Source organism: Haliotis rufescens, unplaced genomic scaffold (genome assembly GCF_023055435.1).
Source record: "Haliotis rufescens isolate VD_foot unplaced genomic scaffold, xgHalRufe1.0.p SCAF_9, whole genome shotgun sequence".
Taxonomy (NCBI): domain Eukaryota; kingdom Metazoa; phylum Mollusca; class Gastropoda; order Lepetellida; family Haliotidae; genus Haliotis; species Haliotis rufescens.
Window position 1 is genome coordinate 1,351,611 of NW_025964383.1, and position 22,874 is coordinate 1,374,484.

General features: G+C 42.5%; 1 protein-coding gene across 3 annotated transcripts in view; it reads left to right on the forward strand.

Annotated features, from left to right (window-relative positions):
- Nucleotides 1-2,024: 2,024 nt before the first annotated feature.
- LOC124110375 (conserved oligomeric Golgi complex subunit 3-like) overlaps nt 2,025-22,874 on the forward strand; it is a 35,195-nt gene continuing 14,345 nt past the window's right edge. For 2 of the 3 annotated variants that reach the window (XM_046469691.2, XM_048391284.1), the window contains exons 1-14: nt 2,025-2,186; nt 4,513-4,650; nt 5,092-5,153; nt 5,484-5,649; nt 6,179-6,253; nt 7,388-7,480; nt 7,810-7,938; nt 8,562-8,683; nt 8,928-9,054; nt 9,337-9,428; nt 20,188-20,327; nt 20,801-20,961; nt 21,506-21,656; nt 22,757-22,866. In XM_046469691.2, coding sequence (XP_046325647.1) covers nt 2,025-2,186; nt 4,513-4,650; nt 5,092-5,153; nt 5,484-5,649; nt 6,179-6,253; nt 7,388-7,480; nt 7,810-7,938; nt 8,562-8,683; nt 8,928-9,054; nt 9,337-9,428; nt 20,188-20,327; nt 20,801-20,961; nt 21,506-21,656; nt 22,757-22,866 — 1,728 coding nt within the window. The remainder of the gene's footprint in view (nt 2,187-4,512; nt 4,651-5,091; nt 5,154-5,483; nt 5,650-6,178; nt 6,254-7,387; nt 7,481-7,809; nt 7,939-8,561; nt 8,684-8,927; nt 9,055-9,336; nt 9,429-20,187; nt 20,328-20,800; nt 20,962-21,505; nt 21,657-22,756; nt 22,867-22,874) is intronic. The other variant, XM_048391282.1, reaches the window with a different exon arrangement.

Consider the following 22,874-nt stretch of genomic DNA (forward strand, 5'->3'; position numbering starts at 1 on the left):
TCGGCTGGTGCTGGTGCTGGTGCTGGTGCTGGTGCTGGTGTGACATACGGAATTCAGTTACTTATCCACAAAATATGGCAGTTATTTTGAATTCGAATTGGGAAAAAATCAAAGAGACTTTTCCCCAGTACGTTTCCACTCGGCAACCGACTTTGGAAACGTACTGGGACGTACCCCATTTTCGTATTACTCAAAGCATATGCTCTCGTAATCAGCTGGTAATGTGTAATCTTGTTGAGACAATGTTTGTATTTGTTTCTTGGTATTCCCAAGTAGCACTGATCTGTAGCCTATGGGAATAGTTATACCTAATATTGACAAACTTAGATTGACGACAATGCCGATACCGTCGATAGGGTGGGACAGGATCACGGTTTTTCAGTTGATCACAGATAACTATTCACATATAAACAGTTTTCATCTTCATCACATGTTTACAATATCGGCCCATGTACCACCGAGCATTGAGATAGTAGCCGACGGCCCATGTACCACCGAGCATTGCGATAGTAGCCGACTCAGGGGGCTAACTTCTAATGTAAACTTGTTTTAACATTTCACTATCATTGGTGTTTGTAAGAGACGATGTGAGTTTAATTTCACTTATTATTCTTACACTGACACTAGTAGGCCTAATTGTGTAAATGTCGAGTCGGGGTCGGGTGACACATCAGGTGATGTGGGTCTTCTCTTGTTTCCACTTTCTCTTGTTTCCATACTTGCTCTGCGTATGGTTTTGCAATTTCTTGATGGGTCAAGGGAACTTCTTCGGATCAGGCAATATATCGGATGCCATGTTGTATCACCATAAACGGGTACATAATATCTTTTGCGTTGTGACTAGACAGGGACCGAGTTGGCACCAATTACGTCATAATCTAAGGGGGGTAAAAAACCTCAGACCTTTTAGCTCGGAAAACGAAGTCCTCATAACGGCATGACATTTTCACACTTACTGAGAGCTTCCTACTTTCACTGTGAGAAAAATGAGGGTATATTTTCAAACACTGATACCAACTAATTCTAAAATTTCGTTTAGTTTAAAATAAGAAAGGAAGTGATTTTTGCATGTACACTTCCCCTTCAAATACCATCCATTTTCGGGGGGAAACGGTCAATACGTATCAGGTAAAGTCTACATATACAATATATTACTAAGGCTTAAAGTTCATGTTATTTGATGATGCATGGATACCTCTAAAAGAACAAATACTTTTCAAAATGATAGATTATCATTACGATATTGTTAAAAAAATCAACCAGAATTAAAGAATAATATTGGAATTAATCACATATATTTAGAAACTTCAAAATGTAGAAAATATGAAAGCGATTCTAGAGCACTCGATTGACTAACCAAGCACTTGTTTGGGCGTTTATGTTTCTAAGAAGTCGACAATTTACTCGGATTTACACAGTGTGCACATTTGATTTTACGTTTAAACGTAATTAACATGTTGCAGTCAATTTTCACACATGTTTACGTTTCACGCTAGGTGTGGTAACTCTATCTCTGGCTGCTCCCTGTCAACAATTTTGATTTCGACTTGTGGCTACACGGTGTAAGAACAAGTCGTTTATAGTGAGAAGCACAGTGATACGGTTACCAGCTAGGTTCCTGTTATTTCCTACGCTGAGGCAACACTAAGCACGTCATGTCCCGCTGCTAGTGACCGATATACCAGTATTACCCAATGTCCAGACAGATCCTCTCAAACATTTCCTGGAAGCAACAACATTTCTAAGTATGTACTGGTGCGCACTGAATACAACTAGAAGAATGACACGGTACAGAGGTTGTGGTCAGATACTAGATAATCACACTGTTTTACAATTTCACAACAAACTATTATCGATTAAACAGCCCAAGTGTTTTCATGGAAAAAATTACCAAAAATTACAGCTTTCCTCTGTCGAATAATTGTAACGTTTCACGAATCTTGATCCGTTTCTATCTTTGTTAGCTTTTCAATCTAATTCTTGATTCGTTGTTGAATCCTACTTTTCAATTGCTTTGCATCAAAATGGCTGACACGTTGCAGTCTGCTAGCCGTCAAAAGTTGATCAGAGAGAAATTATCACAATGGGAAGCAAAGACAAATCCGAAAGCTCCTCTAACAACGAAACAAAAAGATGCCGTTATTGAACTAACGTCGTTTGTAACAGAACGGCCACTTCCACAAGGAGTAAGCATGACGCTTCCTCATTGTAAAACTCACAGTTGAAAGTACCCTCCGTTTTCGCGCACTCTGTTGACTACAAGTTCGGCAGAAATGTATTTATCGTAACTTGTAATTCACAGTTTTGTTTAGATCATATGAAATGAAACGTCATTTAGCGTAGTTGTTGTTTGTAAGTGTCGTAAAAATGAACATCGAGGGAGCAGCTTAGGTATGATACAAATATGCCTTCGAATTTAGCTTTAGTAGATGAAATCATCAACCGTCGGTTTCAAATGTAGGACAGGATTGGCTTGGACCAACCTTCAATTTTCACCTTAACTCAGGCTACCTTAGCGTAAGGTAGTTTCATGCAACAGGTTAAAGGCCTAAGGTTAAAACTATGGATAAAAGGTAACCTTTGTGCTAAGGTCGTTTTGTACAACGACACCCAGGACTCCAAATTGTTCGCCAAATTACCTATCCAAGGTAACGTTGTACAAAGCGATCTTTGCGCTAAGGTGATCACAACTCCCATACTGTAACATAGACTTACGACAGTTGTAGTGTTAAAGTTGTTTTGTACAGCGCGCCCAGAGATCTAGTAGAATGTCAGGCTTTGTTGCAAGTGCCCCTATCATGCATTTGTGCCATCACAATTCAGGCAAGTAAATGTTTCATATTAAGTTGCTTCCCAGTAAGGAAGACTTCTGACAAGAACACCAACCTTAAGTATACTGGGATTATAACTTTCACATAGAAAACACAGATGCAAGCCAAATTGAAACTAGAATCAAATCAAATCATGGCTTAACATATCAAACTCACAATTTTCAATGCTAATGTTTTCTGTTTTCTGAAGACAAAAGCAAAAAGCTAAATGCAGGAATTTGTAAAAGTTACATTGTCTTGACTATATGCATGTGTTGCTGTTGCAGAAATATAGGGTTATGACATGTAGTTTACCAGGTGCATGCTAATGGTTTCTCTGATCTAATTTCATTTGTTGTAGCATTGTACAGTTTGGGTCTCTCTTTTCTAGATTTGTCCATTCCTATACTATCTTAGACCATACATCTCTTTCATTCATTATTAAAAATTTTGTCCTGAGAACCAAGATACTATTTCCAGGATTAACCGTTATTCACCCTGAACATGGCGTGTGTTACATTGAGATGTAAACGATTTCTTTTCCCAAGTTGACAATTCTTATTTCAATGAAGCTTCAGCTAATCAGCATACAAATTTCAAAGGTATTTTATTTGATACCCGATCACATTGGTTTTCTTAGTGATCTACAAGGTCATTGTGACTCTTTCATTTTGTATACGATAGGATAATTGCCAATTTTATTGAAAAGATGTATAATTGCGGGTACTCGAGCACGAGCCAAGTCTTACCCCTCAGGTACTCATGTCCATATTTTTTGACCTGTTGAAGCCCTAGTTTTCAAAGCTTGTTATAAGATCTATTTTATGAAAATTGAATGTCATCCTGTTCTGATGGCTTGGATCATTGCTCATGCTTTTGGTCACTCTTTTGTCTGGCCCAGACTTGATTATTATCCCCCGCTACAAAGTGGCAGGGGGATATAGGAATGGCCACTGTCCTTCTGTCTTTCCGTCCATCATGCTTCGTTTCCTGAGCAGAACTCAAAAACCAAGAGAGGTATCTTAACGAAACTTTGCACATAGATATCTCTAGTGGTGAACTGGTGCCTCTTGATAGTTTGGCATTTTTTTGTTTTTCGAGTTTCCATGGCAACAACTTTGACTTGGACTGAAAATGGCGATAGACGGGGGATATGAGTATTTCATGCTTGTTCACAATGTTCATGATTGTTCATGATATCCTTACAGGGATTTACTCGGACCTCTCTAGTTTTGACTCCAGGGGACTCTCAGGGGCTGAGTCTCAGTAATAAATATTGGGGACAATGGGTGTCCAAGTCATGAACATGGAGGTCCCAGGCTGGGGATATGTGATACACTTCATCTGATTTCCATGATTTTGTTAATGCCATATCATTGCTCATGCCTTAAACCTATTATCGATTGGCATTTCTTTGTTGGATTGAAGAAAATTAATCTGAACTATCTTAACAGAATAGATATGTCACTTACATGTCACATGCAATCTACTATTTTGATGAATTTGATGATTTAAGTTTAACAGACATGATCTTTTGCTTCTGAAAAGACTTGCTATGTAATCATGCTAATGGAGAGGCTTGCAAAGACGGTACTTGTAGAGATGGATGGTGAATAATCATCTTCTGTCACATTCCTGCTCTTGTTTTGAGTTGAGAAAAGGTTGTGAATGATGTGACAATCCTGCTAATTGTGTGCTCCAGTTGCCATGTGATGATGTGCTGGTTGTGTCTCCTCCCCCGGTGAGTGTATCAAGCAGCAGCACCAGTGAGGCCAGTCTGCTGCAGATGTTCCTCCAGTCCAACCCACCAGAAGGGGGCAAGATTGAGAACGCTCAACAGGTGGGCATCCGATATCTGTGGCATCCCTGTTACACAGTTCTCTCATACTTCAGGGTCCAACTTGATTTTCAATAAACACTGTCAGTGATAGTAAATAGATTAATGTCTCAGAAATCAGTGTTCTTTCAGATGTTACATGCTGTTATTCTTACACTGTGAAAATACTTATTGACTTAAAATGAATATGTTGAAGGAATTTATTTATCTATCTTTCGAATATCAAATTTGAAAAAAATGTCGATTATAAAATCAAAGCTTACAAGGCTTACAAAGCTGCATGTTTATTTACATGATTATTGATTATCATGACATATTATTCTTCATTATACAATTTCTTTATAACCCATGTACTAATAAAGACTCTGTCCGTAGTTAATGCATTATGGTTTGGCTTTTGACTTGTGTGAGAATTATTTACATTTGAAGGTTTGACTTTTCCAGTTCTTTTCCTGGTTCTCGGAACTGGAGGATGGCATTGATCAAGAGGATGAAAGCCATTACAGGTACTGCAGTGACAGATGCCATTTTCCTTTTGAAAGCTACATGTTTTTAACTGATGGCATCATTTGTCAAGGTTTCATCATGTTTTTACATGTTTTGGTTGCGCTTTTTAGTGGAACAGAAATACCTATAAATTTAGAGGGCACAAGTGTTTACTCATTCTAATAACAATCACCTAAGCAACAAATGACAGAAGTTGATAAAAAATATTGCATATTGAAGTAAAACTGTTAACTATATTGAAAACTGCTTAGAGACAGCATAATGTATTTGCGGAGCCATGAAGGCAAATATTTAGGCAAGTTTTAAGTGTACTAAATACTTGTACACAGAGACTACATGGATGGGTTGATGGGTCATCGTGACCAGTGTGACGGTGTCCTAGGGGAGGTAACTCAGGCACTAAACCACCTGCAGGAGCTACAGAAGCAGTATGTCAACGTCTCCACCAAGACTAACGCTCTGCATGATGCTTGTGAACATCTCCTGGCGGAACAGGTACGTGATCTCACACATTTCTTGAGCTCAGGATAAAAAGAAAGCCATAATGTTATTTTCTGAATTAATAGATACTCTTGTCATGTGTGTAGTTGACAAAATGTTTGTAATGTCCATATTTTCTCCATTCTTTTCTCAATTTTCTTGCTGTTTTGAAATTGTTCACTCAATCGAATACAAGAGTAAAATGCAACCTATTTTGTTGTCCATTTTTTGTGAGGTTAATCAGGAATGTCATTATTAAAATCACTTTCCGGATAATGAAACCTAAATAGAGTCCAGTCAAAGAAGAGGCTACCGAAGCAATAGCAATATATTAAGCTCTTAGTTTTATAAACTCTCTTTTTTTGCCTGAAATATACGACATCGGGCAAGGACTATGATAGTCAATAATAACATAAGTGTCTGGTACTGGACTTACTGGAAGAGGCTTTAGTATGTGCAAGGAAAACCTAGCACTCTGCAACACCCTGAGTGAGAGGAAATGTAAGTATGGATTTCCTCATGGTACATTGTTTTTCTCTTCCAGACCAAACTGATGAACACAGCAGAGAGCCTCACAAACAAGCTGTCCTACTTTAATGAGTTAGAGAGAATATCCAGTGTATGTATCCAACATGATGTACCTGCTCAGATGCTTAATGCACAACAGACATAGATAGTGGAGGAGTACTTCAGTCTCGACTATAGATAATCACATGCCTGTAGAGTCTTCTATCCACTTTTTAATCTTTAAAGACTATGAGCATGATTAAAAAGTAACTTTTAGCTCACCTGACTGAAAGTTCAGCGAGCTTATGGCATGGCGAGTTGTCCGTCGTCAGTGGTTTGAGCCCTGGCCACATCATTCCAAAAGATTAGAACAGATTGTATCATCCACTTTTGTAAATCTTTGTGATTGCATTGTTCCATGAACGGGTTACACATTACTCAGCTGCTTCCAAGGATATTGCCCTAAGGGACAGTATGTGTGTAACCTCCATTTACATACACAACTGATAACTGAACCTCCATTTACATACACAACTGATAGCTGAACCTCCATTTACATACAGAACTGATATGGAACCTCCATTTACATACACAACTGATAACTGAACCTCCAGTTACGTACACAACTGATAGCTGAACCTCCATTTACATACAGAACTGATATGGAACCTCCATTTACATACACAACTGATAGCTGAACCTCCATTTACATACAGAACTGATATGGAACCTCCATTTACATACACAACTGATAACTGAACCTCCATTTACATACAGAACTGATATGGAACCTCCATTTACATACACAACTGATAACTGAACCTCCATTTACATACACAACTGATAACTGAACCTCCATTTACATACACAACTGATAACGGAACCTCCAGTTACGTACACAACTGATAACGGAACCTCCATTTACATACACAACTGATAACTGAACCTCCAGTTACGTACACAACTGATAACTGAGCCTCCATTTACATACACAACTGATAACGGAACCTCCAGTTACGTACACAACTGATAACGGAACCTCCATTTACATACAGAACTGATAACTGAACATAATCATGATAATGAAATAAAGGAATTAGTTAACTCTGATGTGATGGAGTTACCTGCAGCCACAAATAACAGTTACCACGGTTACATGGTAGTAAGTACATGTTTACTGAAGAAAACATTTAGTGATGGTCTGTGAAATGTTGATAAATTCTGATCATCCATCATTGTATTTCAGAAACTTGGATCCCCTACACTGACAGTTACAAATGAGTCTTTTGTTCCGATGTTGTCCCGTATGGATGAATGTATTCATTACCTTAAAAATAATGTGAGTTAGATACATTCGCAAACAAATTACCCCACCATGAAAATATGTCAGCATACAATCAACCATGCTATTTAAGAGAGATACAAAGGTAACCATGGTCACCATATCTTTCCCTAATGTCTATCATTAATAAACAATAATTATGTATACCAAACACCTTGTAATGTACAAGAATTTAAATATTATTTGCATAACAATATTACCTGAATACTCTGTTTATGATTATATATTGGTGTCTGTATACGAAAGTACAAGGCTGTGACATCAACACAGTTTTGTTCCGATCCTTTGCCAGTGATTCACAATAAAGTTTTTGGTGTTTATTCTAGCCTAGGTACAAAGAGTCAGCAGTGTATTTAGCCAGGTTCCGGCAGAGTTTGTCCAGAGCACTTAATCTTATAAAGTCGCATGTGACAACACTTCTGCAGAATGCGACACAACAGGTGCAACCTAAAAAGGTATTCCTCCATCTGTGCATAGCGTTATGACCTTCATTACCAATTTAGCCACCGGTCACTTTGGCTATAAAAAAAAAGCTGTCTTGGTTCTCAGGCACCGCCTGCATCATCATAAAGTCTGCTGCACGTTTCATTTTATTATTTTTTATAAAAACAATGCGATCCAATTTAGCACTTTTCTTCAGCCTCATTGAGGTGGTCAGAGGGAAGCAGGGAAGGGTCATTAAAACTATGACAATCTCTAGGGGATGGTCATACAAAACTAATACACATACTTGGCGTGGGTTATGAATAAATGCACATTTTTATGATAAAATATGAAGTGCTTTTGCATTTTGTCTTTTCAGGGAGGGTCATGAAAGAAATGTACAAGGACATGAGTAGGGTCATCAATAATATGACAAGCATTAGGGGAGGGTGATTATTTTCACTATGTTAGTGCATCTAAAACCTCTGGCCCACATATTATCAAACATTGAATCTTCAGTGAGCAATTGTAGCATATACACTCTGGGATAAAGACTGTTTGTCAGTTACAGAGATTGTCTGTGTTCTAAATTATATTGATTTAGGTAACCAGCAACATGTGAGACCTGATGAGAAGAAATACTCTTCATTTTCAGCAGGATGTTCCAAACATGGCCGACAATGCATTTACACTGTTCTACGGCAAATTCCGAGCCAATGCTCCTCGTATTAAATCCCTCACAGAACAACTTGAGATAAGAGTGGATAAGACACCAGAGTAAGTGCAGTTCATACATCAGTTTTTACTTACATCAAGTAGGAAATCTCAAACAAATGTAATGACATAAGTGTGAGGTGAACGTAGACTTTACATGCATATTAAGTCCAGCCCTAAAGTGCTGTGGCATTGATTGTTACTCATGCTTTCAGACACCTGCTTGCCAACTTTATTACTTACAGGCCACTGTCATAAAGCTGGAACATTGTTGACTTCACTGCACTGTTGCTATTTGTGCCTCCAGGTATGCCGACGTCCTGGCAGACTGCCACCACTGCTACTTCGTACAGAGGGAGACGCTTCTTGGACCCAGTATTGCCTCCACCATCACAGACCTGGCCACCAGACATGTCCGTGATCACTGTGCACTGGTATGTGCTTACACTGTTGTTTAAGTATGTTAGGGAATCATAGTGTATAGATAATAACTTAGGGTTTTAATCAGAGAATTTCCGTTTTCCAGCCACAGTAATTTCCTTTCATTAGTTGAAACTAAACAAATAAAATATTTCATCTTGTATACTCAGCATTACTTTAATAGATGAGGCATTGAAGGCTGTTGATTTACCTGTGACTGTTGCTTCAAACAATGAAGTAAATTCTCTGACACTGGGCGAGCTCCTTGCTGAAGCGTGTGTGTTTGTGTTCTGCAGATGCGGAGTGGCTGTGCCTTCATGGTGCATGTATGTGAGGATGAATACCAGCTCTTCTTCAACTTCTTTTCTAAAGCAACGCCCATGTTAGAGTGAGTGTTTATATTTTTATTACCTGATGAAAGCTGGTTATGGCTTGTTGAAAACACAAAGATTATCTCAGCAAGAAAAACAATTCATGAATCACCCGTAGAAGATATCACTGTTTGCATCTGAATTACACATTGTGTAATAACAACACGGGTGATCAGGACTATTTTGTGTCATCACTGATCATTTGAATGAAGGCATCAGTAGCACATTGTAACTGTACACAAAGTTTACCTTGCTCACAGACGTATAATCTACTCTTGATGGACACCACAAATTTTCACCAGACTCCAGATGACCATAGACATAATATACCTGCATCTCAAAACACATATTATTGTATATTTGTATACGTATCCTGCATTACTCCATAATGCATATAACTGCTTGTTCTTGACAGAGAAAAGTGCTATGTTAAAGTCTTTGCTTGTTCCAACTAGCTGAGAGACCAACCCTGTCACACAGCTCCCACGTGACCAAAGGAAGTGACGTCATGAATCCACACGTTACTCTTGTCACTTGCTGAGTGAAGACGTTTTTTTCATCTGCAGCATAAACTTGTTCAAACCCTCACGTGGTTGCTCCTTGAGTTATTGTATATTGTCTTTGTGAGTTATGAACTGGTTTGCGTTCTATATTCTTCTTGCTTGGTACCTCACCATTGTCGTACCCTTGCAAGTATTTGTCTTCGTTTTGTACGTTTGTCGTAATGATTGTTTAAGCACCTGTACAGTCCACCGGACAGACACACAAGTTCCAACAGACGCCTATAATAGACGCCTCTTCTCCAGTACATCCAGTACTTGCAGGCCATGCAGACGCTGACGCCTATTGCCCCAGCGCCTACAGATGCCACTACAAGCACCACCCATAACACCACTGCAGACACCTCTCCTAGCGCCTATGCAGTCAGCGTCTATCCATCAAACAGTGCCTATACAGACGCCCGAACCCTTGCCAGCGCCTCATCGAACGCCTATACAGATGCCATCTCTGCCATGGGTCATTGATGTCCCATCTACCTCTGGTTACTCCTTTGACTTGGCTTCCCTAAGTACGTCCTCACGTCAGAGTGACAGTCTGTTGTCTCGTTTGGGTCTCCGATCTAGGAGCTGCTTCCCGGTATGCAGACGCTCTAGGGGCTACCGTTCCAAATCCTCAGAGAATGCCTTCATCCGTTGTTATGACATCACCCCCACAAACGGCCAGGTTGCAGACTTTTTGGCTGATAGACTCAAGACAGTCACTCCCTCTCCTGGCCTAGAGGTTGATAGCAAGACAGCCCTCCGTTCGGACCTGACTTCGCTCCCACCAGACCCGCTGATCAAGGACATGATCTCGGCCCAGGATGAGGACAGCAAACTCTCCCTGACTCCGTCCTTCAGACCCCCTCACTAAACGAGGCAACTACTCCAAGACTCACTCTTGAGTCTTAGCCTTCACCCGAGAACAGACGGCTTTCAAGGCCCTGGCTAGGATGTCACAGCCAGCCTCCTTTAAGGCATCCTGGTCTGGCTCCTACCAGCCGTGATGCAACACCCTCCAGCCCCGGGGGCGGGACTCCACCTCAACCTTTGGAGCAGAGGCAGAGGTAAAGGAAAGTCACCAGACACGCACAACTGGGACCTCCCACCCCAAGTTGTCCAAGCTGTTGACACTCCAGTGGATGGGAGACTGGGTCGATTCTGGCAAAACTACAAGATACCAACCTACATATCGCCAGTTCTGGATCCCCTGGCTTGGGCAGTTGACACCTTCACCTGTACTCCTTCCCAGGGTCGTCCAGAAGGTCGGAAAGACACAACCTCGATCTGACTTAAGTCGCGCCCTGGTGGCCGGCGAGGGCTTGGTTCGTCGACCTTTAGAGAGCTAGCTGACTCCAACCCACTGCCACTCCCGGATTGGCAAAAAAGGGGGGAAAGTTAGCCGCAGCACGATCGCCCTCTGGCTACGAGCCATCATTCTCCAGGCCTACAAGGTAGCGGGATTGGACCCCCCATGCTCCAACGACCCTCATGAGATCCAGGGGGTCGCCTCCATCATGGTGTTACACAGCAATTGCTCTCTACGTGCCATCATGGAGGGGTGTTTCTGGGGTGTACCTGGACATGGTTCCCGTCAATGAAATGGCCAATGGCAGAGGGAAACGGAGGTTCCCATACATGGATTGGTCACTCGAAGCTGACCACACAGCCGAGGATTGGCTGAGGGATCAGAGCTCTGAGATGAAAGTCCACATCTGAAGGTATGCCCTCCACCGATTCCTTCGGATAAAGATGCATAAAGGAGTAATTACATTAAGTAATACGTTACCACTGTTATACCGAGGCTGTTGTCTCCCACAACTGCTCTTATAGCGAAATCTTCCACAGAGATCTCAATTACCTCATGCAGCACGTGCCTAGTCACCTATGCTGTCATGTAACACCCTTCACTCTTGTCTCTTCGCTTGCCCTAGCAAGACGTTTTGTGACTGCTCTCCTGCGTTCCTACTACGGTCCTGTTTTTCGCCTCCTGCCAATCCTTTGGTGAAATTTATTACTTTTTCTTAGTCCTAAGTAAACTGTAATTTACGGGGCATTCAATATAAGGTGCTTGGAAAATTCTCCCGCCTTTTTTTTCACTACTAACAGGGTGTGGCGTCGGCACTTCGTGTTTTCCGTCCACCTTTAGTGGTATATATTGGGTTTTTTTTGCATCACCTATTAATATATATATAATTCTATTATATGTATTTTATGTATTCGCATTTATCGTTTGTTTTTCTTTGGAAAATATCCGTTTTGTGAATATGTTTGGTGTGTGTGTTGTAACCATGTTTTGTTTTTTGTTCAAATGGAACAATGTCGGTCATGGAATTGGACATTTTGTCCAGCCCCCCTGCTACTCCTGTAAACAGGAGCTGTGTGGCCTGTCAGAAGTTTCTGTCTTCTCGGGATCCTCACGATCATTGTCCGCGGTGTCGGGTTCCTTGCGAGGACACCCAGTGCACCCAGTGCGAGGGTCTAGGGCCGGAGGAATTTGAGCGATACAGGCGCTAAGCGAGCTCTGCTATCACCCCTGAGGTGGCCGGTTCGTCCGGTCGGGCGCCCCTTGCGGGCACTACCTCCACGGCGGCGGATCCCTTGGTGGCCCTTGGGCTTTCCGGGGATTCCGTCACGTCTTTGTTATCCCAACTGGTGGACTCCAAACTGATGGCCTTATCTCAGGATAAGGCCCTGGTTGTTCCGTCCCCGGCACCTTCGGTGGCTGCGGGTTCGGACGCGGGGTCCACAGGTACAATGGCGGCTACCGTTATGGACTAAGGACCGTGTGGCCATGGTGTATGACCTCTTTGAGGACATGCCGAAGCCCCAGCCGGTACCATGGGGAATCCATGGCTCGGTGGGTTCCGCCGAGGTTTTTGACGAGTCCCCCGACAAGGCTTTTCCCGTGTCAACTTTGTTGTGGGGGATCAAGCCATCTCTGGAGAAAGCCTTCACGGCGGCCTCCGTTCGGGGACTCCCGTTGCCTCCCCTGTCATGGAGAAAGGGTTCCCGGTGCATGACCTGGCCTTCCCTGAGGCAGGTCCCACTGTGGGGGCCCATGTGGAGAGGCTGGGTGTCCGTGCCCCACCTGCTGCTACAGTCCCTCAGGCAACTTTACAGAAAATGGACACCCTCTCTCGGCGCTCCATGCTCGCTATGTCACATGGCGACACCTACTTGGCTGCGGCGGCCAGTCTGGTTGAAGGTTCCCCCACGGACCGAACCCAGCGCATTTACAACTGTCTGATCGGTTTAAATTCAACCCTTGAGTACGTTGCCGGGGCTTCGGCCTTTCTTCCTGTCAGTGCCATTTCTGTGAGGCGGCAAGCATACCTTGCCTCCTCTGGGTTGGACGCTGCTAACCAAGAGGTGCTCCTTTTGCAGCCTTGGTCTGCGCAGACCCTGTTTAATAACCGGATCCCTGGTGTTCTGAAGGAACAGCAGTCTGCCGCGGCTTCGCGGCACACGTTGGTTAGGTGGTGCCCAGGGAGTGCCCCTCAGGATGCTGCGGCCAGGAAGACCAAGGGGTCGGTGGCTTCTTCCTCTGGGAAGGTAAGGGCAACCTGCCACCCTTTTGGGGGAAGAAGGGACACTGACGGTAAGGGCTCCTCTAAATGACTCTCTCTTGCAGGGTTCGTGTGCCAACAGTGCCAGCTTCGGTTGGCCCGTAGGCGAACCCGAGTCATTCGGCCCTGGACAGTTGCGCCTGCCGCAGCCTGTCAGGCCTCCCTTTCCTTCCCCTGTCGGAGCCAGACTCCAGACTTATTGTGAGAATTGGGAACAAGTGTTCGACGACCCGTGGGTGGTCGACATGATCCGGTACGGATATCGGCTAGATCTCAAGGCAGATCCGCCACTCACCCGTTGACAGGTTTCTATTCGGAAACCGATCTTCCCATCCTAGCCGATGCTATCGGCAGGTTGGTGGAGAAGAGGGTGGTACGGGATTTAGCCCTACCAAAAATAACACCGGGGTTTTACCTGCAAAAGCCGCCCAAGTTCAGAATGTTGACCTTGGCGGACTTGAAAGCTCTGATCAAGCCAGCCAACTGGACGATGCTTATCTGCATGTTCCGATTCACTCGGACCATCACAAGTATCTTAGGTTTGTCTTTCAAGGCAGGCTTTACGAATGGGTTGCACTCCCATTCGGCCTATCGTCCGCTCCCTGGCTGTTCACCCAGTTAACCACCCCCATAGTAGGGTTCCTCCACAAGAGGGGTGTCAGGTACTTTGCATACCTGGACGACTCGCTAGTTGCAAATCAAATGACAGATGTGCTGTCTCGTCAGCTGGATTTCGCACTTCGGCTCTTGGAGCAATTGGGATGGATGGCACAAGATTCAGGCGATGATTGCCAAAGTCTTAGCGGTGCAACAGACTGTTCACTTTTGGGAACAGCTGTTAGGGCTACTTGCGTCAGCCCAGGACTGCACCGATCTGGGTCGTCTCCAACACCGCCCGATGCAACGATTTCTAATCCAGTTGTTAGCACAGGAGGAGAACAGTGCGATCGTCGCCCTCCCAGATCGGCTCCGACCACATCTGGAGTGGTGGATGGTCCCTTGCAACGTCTTATCAGGAGTCTAGAGGGGGAGGTGAGCTCGGGGCTGTGGTGCGTAGACAGACTAGGTCTTCACATCAATTGCCTCGAGTTCAAGGCAGTGATCAACGCAGTCTCTCACTGGAAGCATCCTCTCGTCGACGCCCAGCTCATGCTGGCGACCGACAACATGACGGTAGCGTCCTATGTGAACAAACTGGGGGGAACCCACAGTCACTCGCTCCTCGTCTCATATTCAAGTGTTACGCTCAGGTGGACAGTGTCCCGTGCCAGGTACGCACCCGTCACTTCCTCGGTGTGTGGAACGTACTAACCGACGCTCTATCGAGGCCTAGGGATCCGTGCCCCACAGAGTGGATGCTCAACCCAGTACTGTTTCAGTGGCTGTGCGAACGTTTGGGTCGTCCGATGGTCGACATGTTCGCAACTAGGTTCAACAATCAACTCCCGTTGTTTGTATCACCAGTCCCGGACCTGAGGGCCATTGATCACGATGCTCTCGCGTTAGACTGGACGGGCATGGACGCTTATGCTTACCCGCCGACAGCGTTAATACCGCTCATTCTAAGCCGACTCCGAGGGGTTCGCTGTCGAATGTTACTGATCGCGCCCATGTGGCCGAACAGATCGTGGTACCCCGACTTGCTGGCCCAGGTCACGCAGTCGCCACTTCCACTGCCTTTGAGACCGTATCTCCTGATCCACCCTCACACCCGTCAGCTTCATCCAAACGCATTTCAATCTGCACGCGTGGATGTTGGCGGCTGAGGAGTAAAGGTTTTTCTCGTCGGGCGTCTCAGGCATACATTAGTATGCATCATGATTCCACCCAGAAGGTGTATAATGCACGCTGGGCTTTTTTCACGAAGTGGTGTTCATTCACATTCATTCGCCAGATAAGGTATCTGTGCAGGATATTGCTCGTTTCATGTCTCACTTACGAGAGACCCGGAAACTCATCAGGGGTTCCATTGCCAACTATGTCTCCTCCGTTGCTACGGTACGAGACGTTGCTATGGGTACCAGTCTCTCAAAAGAGCCGGTGATTCGGGGTTTTATCAAGGGTTTCAAACAGCAAGATCTTAAGAAAGGTCGCCTTCGGGCTCCTGCCTGGGATCTTTCCCTGGTGTTAAAATCGCTTACTGAATCTCCGTATGAACCCTTGAAAAATGCTACGTTTCGGCATGTGACTTGGAAAACAGCATTTCTTCTCTCCTTTGCCACGGCAGCACGTGTGTCTGAAATTCACGCACTTGATGTCACCAAGGTACGATTCGATAGATGCGACGAAGGAGCGGTCCGCCTGGGCCTGCTCATGGTCTTCATCGCTAAGAATCAGAAATTTGACCAAATGGAGAGAGAATTCACTGTAAGATCACTCAAAGAAATCTCACACCCTGCTGATACCGAGGACAGATCGCTGTGTCCGGTTAGGGCCCTTAAGTATTATCTTAAGGCTTCGAATGTACGCAGACAAGGGCGTGACCGTCTGTTCATATCATGTAACCCTAATCGGACTGCTGACATAACTCGCAACTCGATTGCGTTATGGCTTCGTTCTGTCATCAATCTGGCATACCGGTCTCGGGGGTTACCGGTTGCGGGGTCAAACCCGCATGAGATCAGGGCGCTTGCGGCAACATTTGCCCTACATTCCAATATATCTGTTCACAGAATATTGCGGGGTTGTTACTGGCGTTCTGACTCGGTTTTTGCCAATCATTACCTCAGAAAGGTCTCTGATGAAGACGTGGAGGGTGTCCACCGTCTTGGGCCGCTGATCGCGGCACAAGCGGTTATCTAAGGGGTGTGCCCAGCGCAATTTCGAACTCCTCAGGCGTCAGACCTTGCACGGTGGTCAATCTGGGTTGAATCCAATGTTCCCACAGCCGCTGGTACGGGAGTGGGGGTCCCGCAAGCCAGCCTGTGGATGAGCGCGGCTTTCTGTGTGTTTCCTTATTTGAATTGACAATTATGTACTTAATTGTCTGTCGTGTATTGCAACCTTGTAATACATGCTTTCAGATAATGAATTTAGGTCACGCACCTATTACATACGCTTAAGTAGGCTTGGGATTGGGAGGAAATCCATTTCGCTGCTGACACAAAATGACATATTTTCAGTTTAATCAGAAGGTAGTGCATAGTACAATCAACAAAAGTTTTAACAATCATTTCATTAATGTATTTGAGAATAAATAGACAAGGTACAGTAACAATTAATCATGAGAGTGTATAGTATTGTTTGGCCACATATTTGATACGGTTTTAAATTTGCAATCTGTCCGTATTTATCTAGTTTTCATCCATAAAATATGCCGATACAACATCTACCTGGAGCACTGTTGGTACATTTGTGATGTATTGACTGTATTGACAGTGATATGTTGGCACATCTGTGATGTATTGACTATCGGCAGTGATATGTTGGCACATCTGTGATGTATTAACTGTAGGGCTGAAACGATATCCCGGGATACCGATGCATCACGATTCACTCCATACGATACGGTGTGCGATTTGTGAGGTGCTGTATCTCGATTTTTCACAATACGTTTTTTCAAAGACGTTTATACGTAAGTCTTTTTTTGTAAATAAACTTTTATCACAGATACGTTTTAAATGTGTTTTAACTCTTTCGACACTGCAGGCCGGTAAACCGGCCAAGAAGCATTAGTCACCTCAAAATAGTATATATTTTTATGGACCTACCTGTCATACCATTCATTTATTAAATCTATCACATCTCACAATGTCTGAAATACGTATTCTATTTCAATTTATCAAAATGAATCATTTTTTTATCGATAGATTAAAAAGTTATTCACTATTTCCCGCAATGTTATTGAAAGTATAATTCTCGGATGCACATCGAACATGTCAAAGAGCAAAACAAAGACGTTTCAAGCAAATCTTTAAATATATATACAAAGTGATAAATAAAATCAACAAAAATATATCTAAGAGTGGTCAAACTTACAGCTAAGTTATTATTTCCATCTTTTCGTGCGATCCCGTGTAATGTTAGTAAAATGACATCTCGGCTTTCGTCGCATCGAATTCTCGGCTCGGACACGATGTTCAATGCCAAAATATATGCATGAAAAATCTTTGTCACAGCTTGTAACCTAGCATGAAACATCCACGAAGCTCCATATTTTTAATATAGATCGCGATTTCCTGCTTAAAAACGTTCAGAATAACACGATTTAACCAAAATATTTCGTAAAAATCTGAAATTCATCGTACACGAGGATTTGTAATTTGATTGCCTGTCTCAGGTCACGTGCTCAAATTTGATCAATCATGAACCTTGTAGCAGATTTCGGTAAGAAGTTGTCATTAGAAACCATTTTATCCAATGAAATCTTATGTTATAGCTACGAAAAAGACAAAGGCAATGTTACGAGCGTGTAGGTGAAAAAACAAGCTTTCTAGCGATGTGTCATGTCAGTCTTCGACAAACGTGTTATTCATACGAAGCTTTCGAAAACGGAGGTATTTCTCCATGTTACTGGGCGGACAGCCGCTGTTATCTGGAAATGAGTGAAAACAGATTCTATTTATTATTCTTTTTAAAATAATTTTCCAATTACGTATACAATGAAAATAAAAAAGAAATAAGTAGATCTTTTGAAATCTTAAATTTGCCCCAAATCGTAAATTTTCGCTTCCTTGGTCTTTAATCTGGACGTTATGAATGTGTTAGCTTACATTTTTTTTATTTACAACGAACTTAATTAAGTTGTAAATGCATTATTTAAATAATGTGATAAACATAACTTTCATATTTATAAACACTAGGATTAGACCTTTCAAATGGTGTATAACATGGCTGTTGCTATAATTGATTTTAATTGGGTTTTTTTGCCTTTATTCACGAAAATGGCAAATCATTAGTTACTGGACACTGGTACATTTAGTATTTACTCCTAGAATCTACCATCTAGTCACAACTCACAAATATGTAGGACTGTTACTTTCGTGTTTGTTACATGGAAATGGCAGATAATTCATTAAGTTAAAATACTCATTACAGTATATATTTTATGACTCATGAACATTCATCACTTTCATTTCATTTTTCATTTTAATAAACTAAGTTTAATTCATTTATCTCTTGTCTTCTCTTGTCACTATGTGTATCGTAGCCTATCGAGATACGTATCGAATCGTGATGTAAGTATCGAGATACATATCATATCGTGACCTAGGTGTATCGTTGCAGGCCTAATTAACTGTATTGACAGTGATATGTTGGCACATCTGTGATGTATTGACTATCGACAGTGATATGTTGGCACATCTGTGATGTATTAACTATCGGCAGTGATATGTTGGCACATCTGTGATGTATTAACTGTATAGGCAGTGATATATTGGCTCATGTGTGATGTATTAACTGTATTGACAGTGATATGTTGGAGTGTCTGATGTTTCGACTGTATTGATAGTGATATGTTGGCACATCTGTGATGTATTGACTATCGACAGTGATATGTTGGCACATCTGCGATGTATTGACTATCGACAGTGATATGTTGGCACATCTGTGATGTATTGACTATTGGCAGTGATATGTTGGCACATCTGTGATGTATTGACTATCGGCAGTGATATGTTGGCACATCTGTGATGCATTGACTATAGGCAGTGATATGTTGGCTCATCTGTGTTGTATTGACTATCAGCAGTGATATATTGGCTCATGTGTGATGTATTAACTGTATTGACAGTGATATGTTGGAGTGTTTGTGATGTTTCGACTGTATTGACAGTGATATGTTGTCACATCTGTGATGTATTGACTATCGGCAGTGATATGTTGTCACATCTGTGATGTATTGACTATCAGCAGTGATATGTTAGCTCATCTGTGATGTATTGACTATCAGCAGTGATATGTTGGCACATCTGTGATGTATTGACTATCAGCAGTGATATGTTAGCTCATCTGTGATGTATTGACTATCAGCAGTGATATGTTGGCACATCTGTGATGTATTGACTATCGGCAGTGATATGTTGGCACATCTGTGATGCATTGACTATAGGCAGTGATATGTTGGCTCATCTGTGTTGTATTGACTATCAGCAGTGATATATTGGCTCATGTGTGATGTATTAACTGTATTGACAGTGATATGTTGGAGTGTTTGTGATGTTTCGACTGTATTGACAGTGATATGTTGTCACATCTGTGATGTATTGACTATCGGCAGTGATATGTTGTCACATCTGTGATGTATTGACTATCAGCAGTGATATGTTAGCTCATCTGTGATGTATTGACTATCAGCAGTGATATGTTGGCACATCTGTGATGTATTGACTATCAGCAGTGATATGTTAGCTCATCTGTGATGTATTGACTATCAGCAGTGATATGTTGGCACATCTGTGATGTATTGACTATCGGCAGTGATATGTTGGCACATCTGTGATGCATTGACTATTGGCAGTGATATGTTGGCTCCTCTGTGTTGTATTGACTATCGACAGTGATATGTAAGCCCATCTGTGATGTATTAACTGTGTTGACAGTGATATATTGGCTCATGTGTGATGTATTAACTGTATTGACAGTGATATGTTGGCACATCTGTGATGTTCCGACTGTTATGACAGTTATATGTAAGCACATCTGTGATGTATTAACTGTGTTGACAGTGATATGTTGGAGCGGTTGTGTAACAACCTGTACGACGTGCTGCGTCCCCTCATTATCCATGTCAACCATCTGGAGACTCTGTCTGAGCTTTGCAGCATCCTCAAGTTGGAGATGATGGAAGAACATGTCATGAACAACCGTGAGTCCAAACAGGAACACTTTCCTCTGCCAGGGTTAACTTCATACAGTCACTAAACAGGACTAAGAGGTGCCCCCAGGATTGATTGTAGTCTTGATTAGGTGGTCACACCTGCTGTTTGGAATGTGTGGTGATTGGATCTCTTAGCCTGAATCTGTCTGATAATCATTGTATTGTATTCCTATAAGGATTGTTGTGCTGTGATTGTCACTGGGGGCCCAGGTGGTCTTGCTTCCCTTAGCCATGCCAGGATCGGCTGGCTGAGATTTTGAGTCCCACGTTCACCCTAATAAAGGCTATTTAATTTGGCACCATCATGCCCGTGTTCATTCATTTCACCATAGTGGTAAACAACTATGATCGGTGTAATTTGAGGGCTAGTCCGACATTAACTTAGCATGCAGTGATGTAACCTAAATGAGAGACTATTCACACACAGACGTATATTGCCATGCTATGATGGTGTATTTCAGCCCAGGAGCTGGGGGCGTTTGAGTGTATTTGTAAGCAGATGTTGATGGACGTGCAGGAGAGACTGGTGTACCGGTCGTACATCTATGTGAAGGCGGACATCTTCCAGTACTCCGCTGCATCAGGGGACCTGGCCTACCCCGAGAAGCTGGAGATGATGGAGGTAGGTCAACTCCAGGACTGTTAATGTGGACAGTATGCATGGTATGTGGACAACCTACACATTACAATGTTCAAACAGAAGGGAAAGTGCTTTCTTTCCAGGTTATCTCTTATTGACTGTACTCTCATAGTGAGTTTAGCAAGTTTTACAAGTTGAAAAATTCAATGGCCTAAAGAGACACTAGGTTAGCATGGTTCGTACCAGTTCAGACAATTGTAGCCATTCATATCTGCTGACCCAAAGGTTAGGTCATCTGACCTGACATTTTATGATGTATTATATATCAATCTTTCAGTTAATGATTAACCTATTTCCACTGCAAATGTACATTAGAAAATTTTGTTTTTGTTTCATATTATTATAATTATTAATTTTAACTATTCATGAAGTAAGTGGTATGAGAGAAGATGTCAGGTTATGTGTGGAATTGTTACCGTTCCTCAATGGTTGACACAGCAGATATCTTGGCTAATGATGGTGACAGGATCACCACACTATAGGCAACACTATGGTATGTGTACGAGCTAATATCATTGTTGTCCAGAGTATTGCTGAGAGTATCAAGAAGGGACAGCAGAGTAACAAGACCCATTCGCGCACCCCGTCTAATGCCTCCAGCACCAGCCAGGAGGTAGCACAGCTAACAGCCACCGAGACTGAGATGCAGACAGTGCCCCTCAATGAGCCCAGTAGAGGTAGGGACTTAAACAGTACACATTGTCTCACCTTACATAAAAATACTGATTGGTTAGGGAGTGGGCAGTTATTTTCCATGTAGCCTGCATATGTAGCCCGCTGAGAAATCAGTAGAAACACATCTTAGGTAACTTGCATATCCCAAATAAGTATTGTTGAGTTTAACTGAACCAATGTTTATCCAAATGCATTGGGTAAAGTGAAGTAACTCGGTTCGTTTGCATCATTTGCTTCAAGTTTTGTTAACTCTGTGAAACTGTGGGCATATATTCTAGACCTGTATGATGAATGTGTTTAAGATAAATTTGTTGTCAACCGATCCCTGGTTGCTGGGGGTACATAGGCTCACGCACAGGGTACATCACACCATATACCCCTTGAGATTGGTTGACAACTTAAAGTGTTCATTCTAGGCTGTGCCGCACTGTGCTTAAATTAATTCCAGTCTAATTAAACAAATAAAGTATCCTGATGCTGAAACAATGTGAGTTTGTTTTGATTGTAACCTACAATAAAACTCCAAATCAAGCACTTACAAATACAAGTGAAACTCCTCGTTTTTGGTTGAAAATGTTCAACCATGATCAAGGTCTATAGGTTTATAAACATGGTTAGAGCACTCCATATGTGGCTTTGTATGGAGCCATATCACAGTTTTTTACTCTGCACCCTGTGTAAGCAATCATTATACACAATATGGTGCCCATGAAAACTGTCAGGTGTCTGCGCCAAAATGATTGGTACATATCACCATTGGTAGCCAATGGTATTTCGAGGAACTGGCGAATCATGGCCAATAAAGAAACGAAAGACAAATGATCATAATAGAACAAATAGTGCTGATATTTTGCAAGCTAACCTGTCAAGACCCCAAAACTAAGTGTGCATGTTGCTTGTTTCAAAGGAATTTGCTTGAACTTTACCCGTGGCTTAGACAGTCAGACGAAAAATCAAGTCTAGAATGATTTCCTGAGCACATGACCTATATATCTATGTTATATGTAGATGAGATGTAGGTGTCATATCCAAAATCTGAATGAAGACATTTCTTTTGTAAACTGACCAATCCCTGATAAGAGCAACTTTCTCTGTATTCCAGACAACCCAACAAGCAACATGCCCATGTCTCCAGCGGATCTGCACGGGATGTGGTACCCAACTGTCCGTCGTACGTTGGTCACGCTGTCCAAGTTATACCGATGCATTGATGTGAGTAG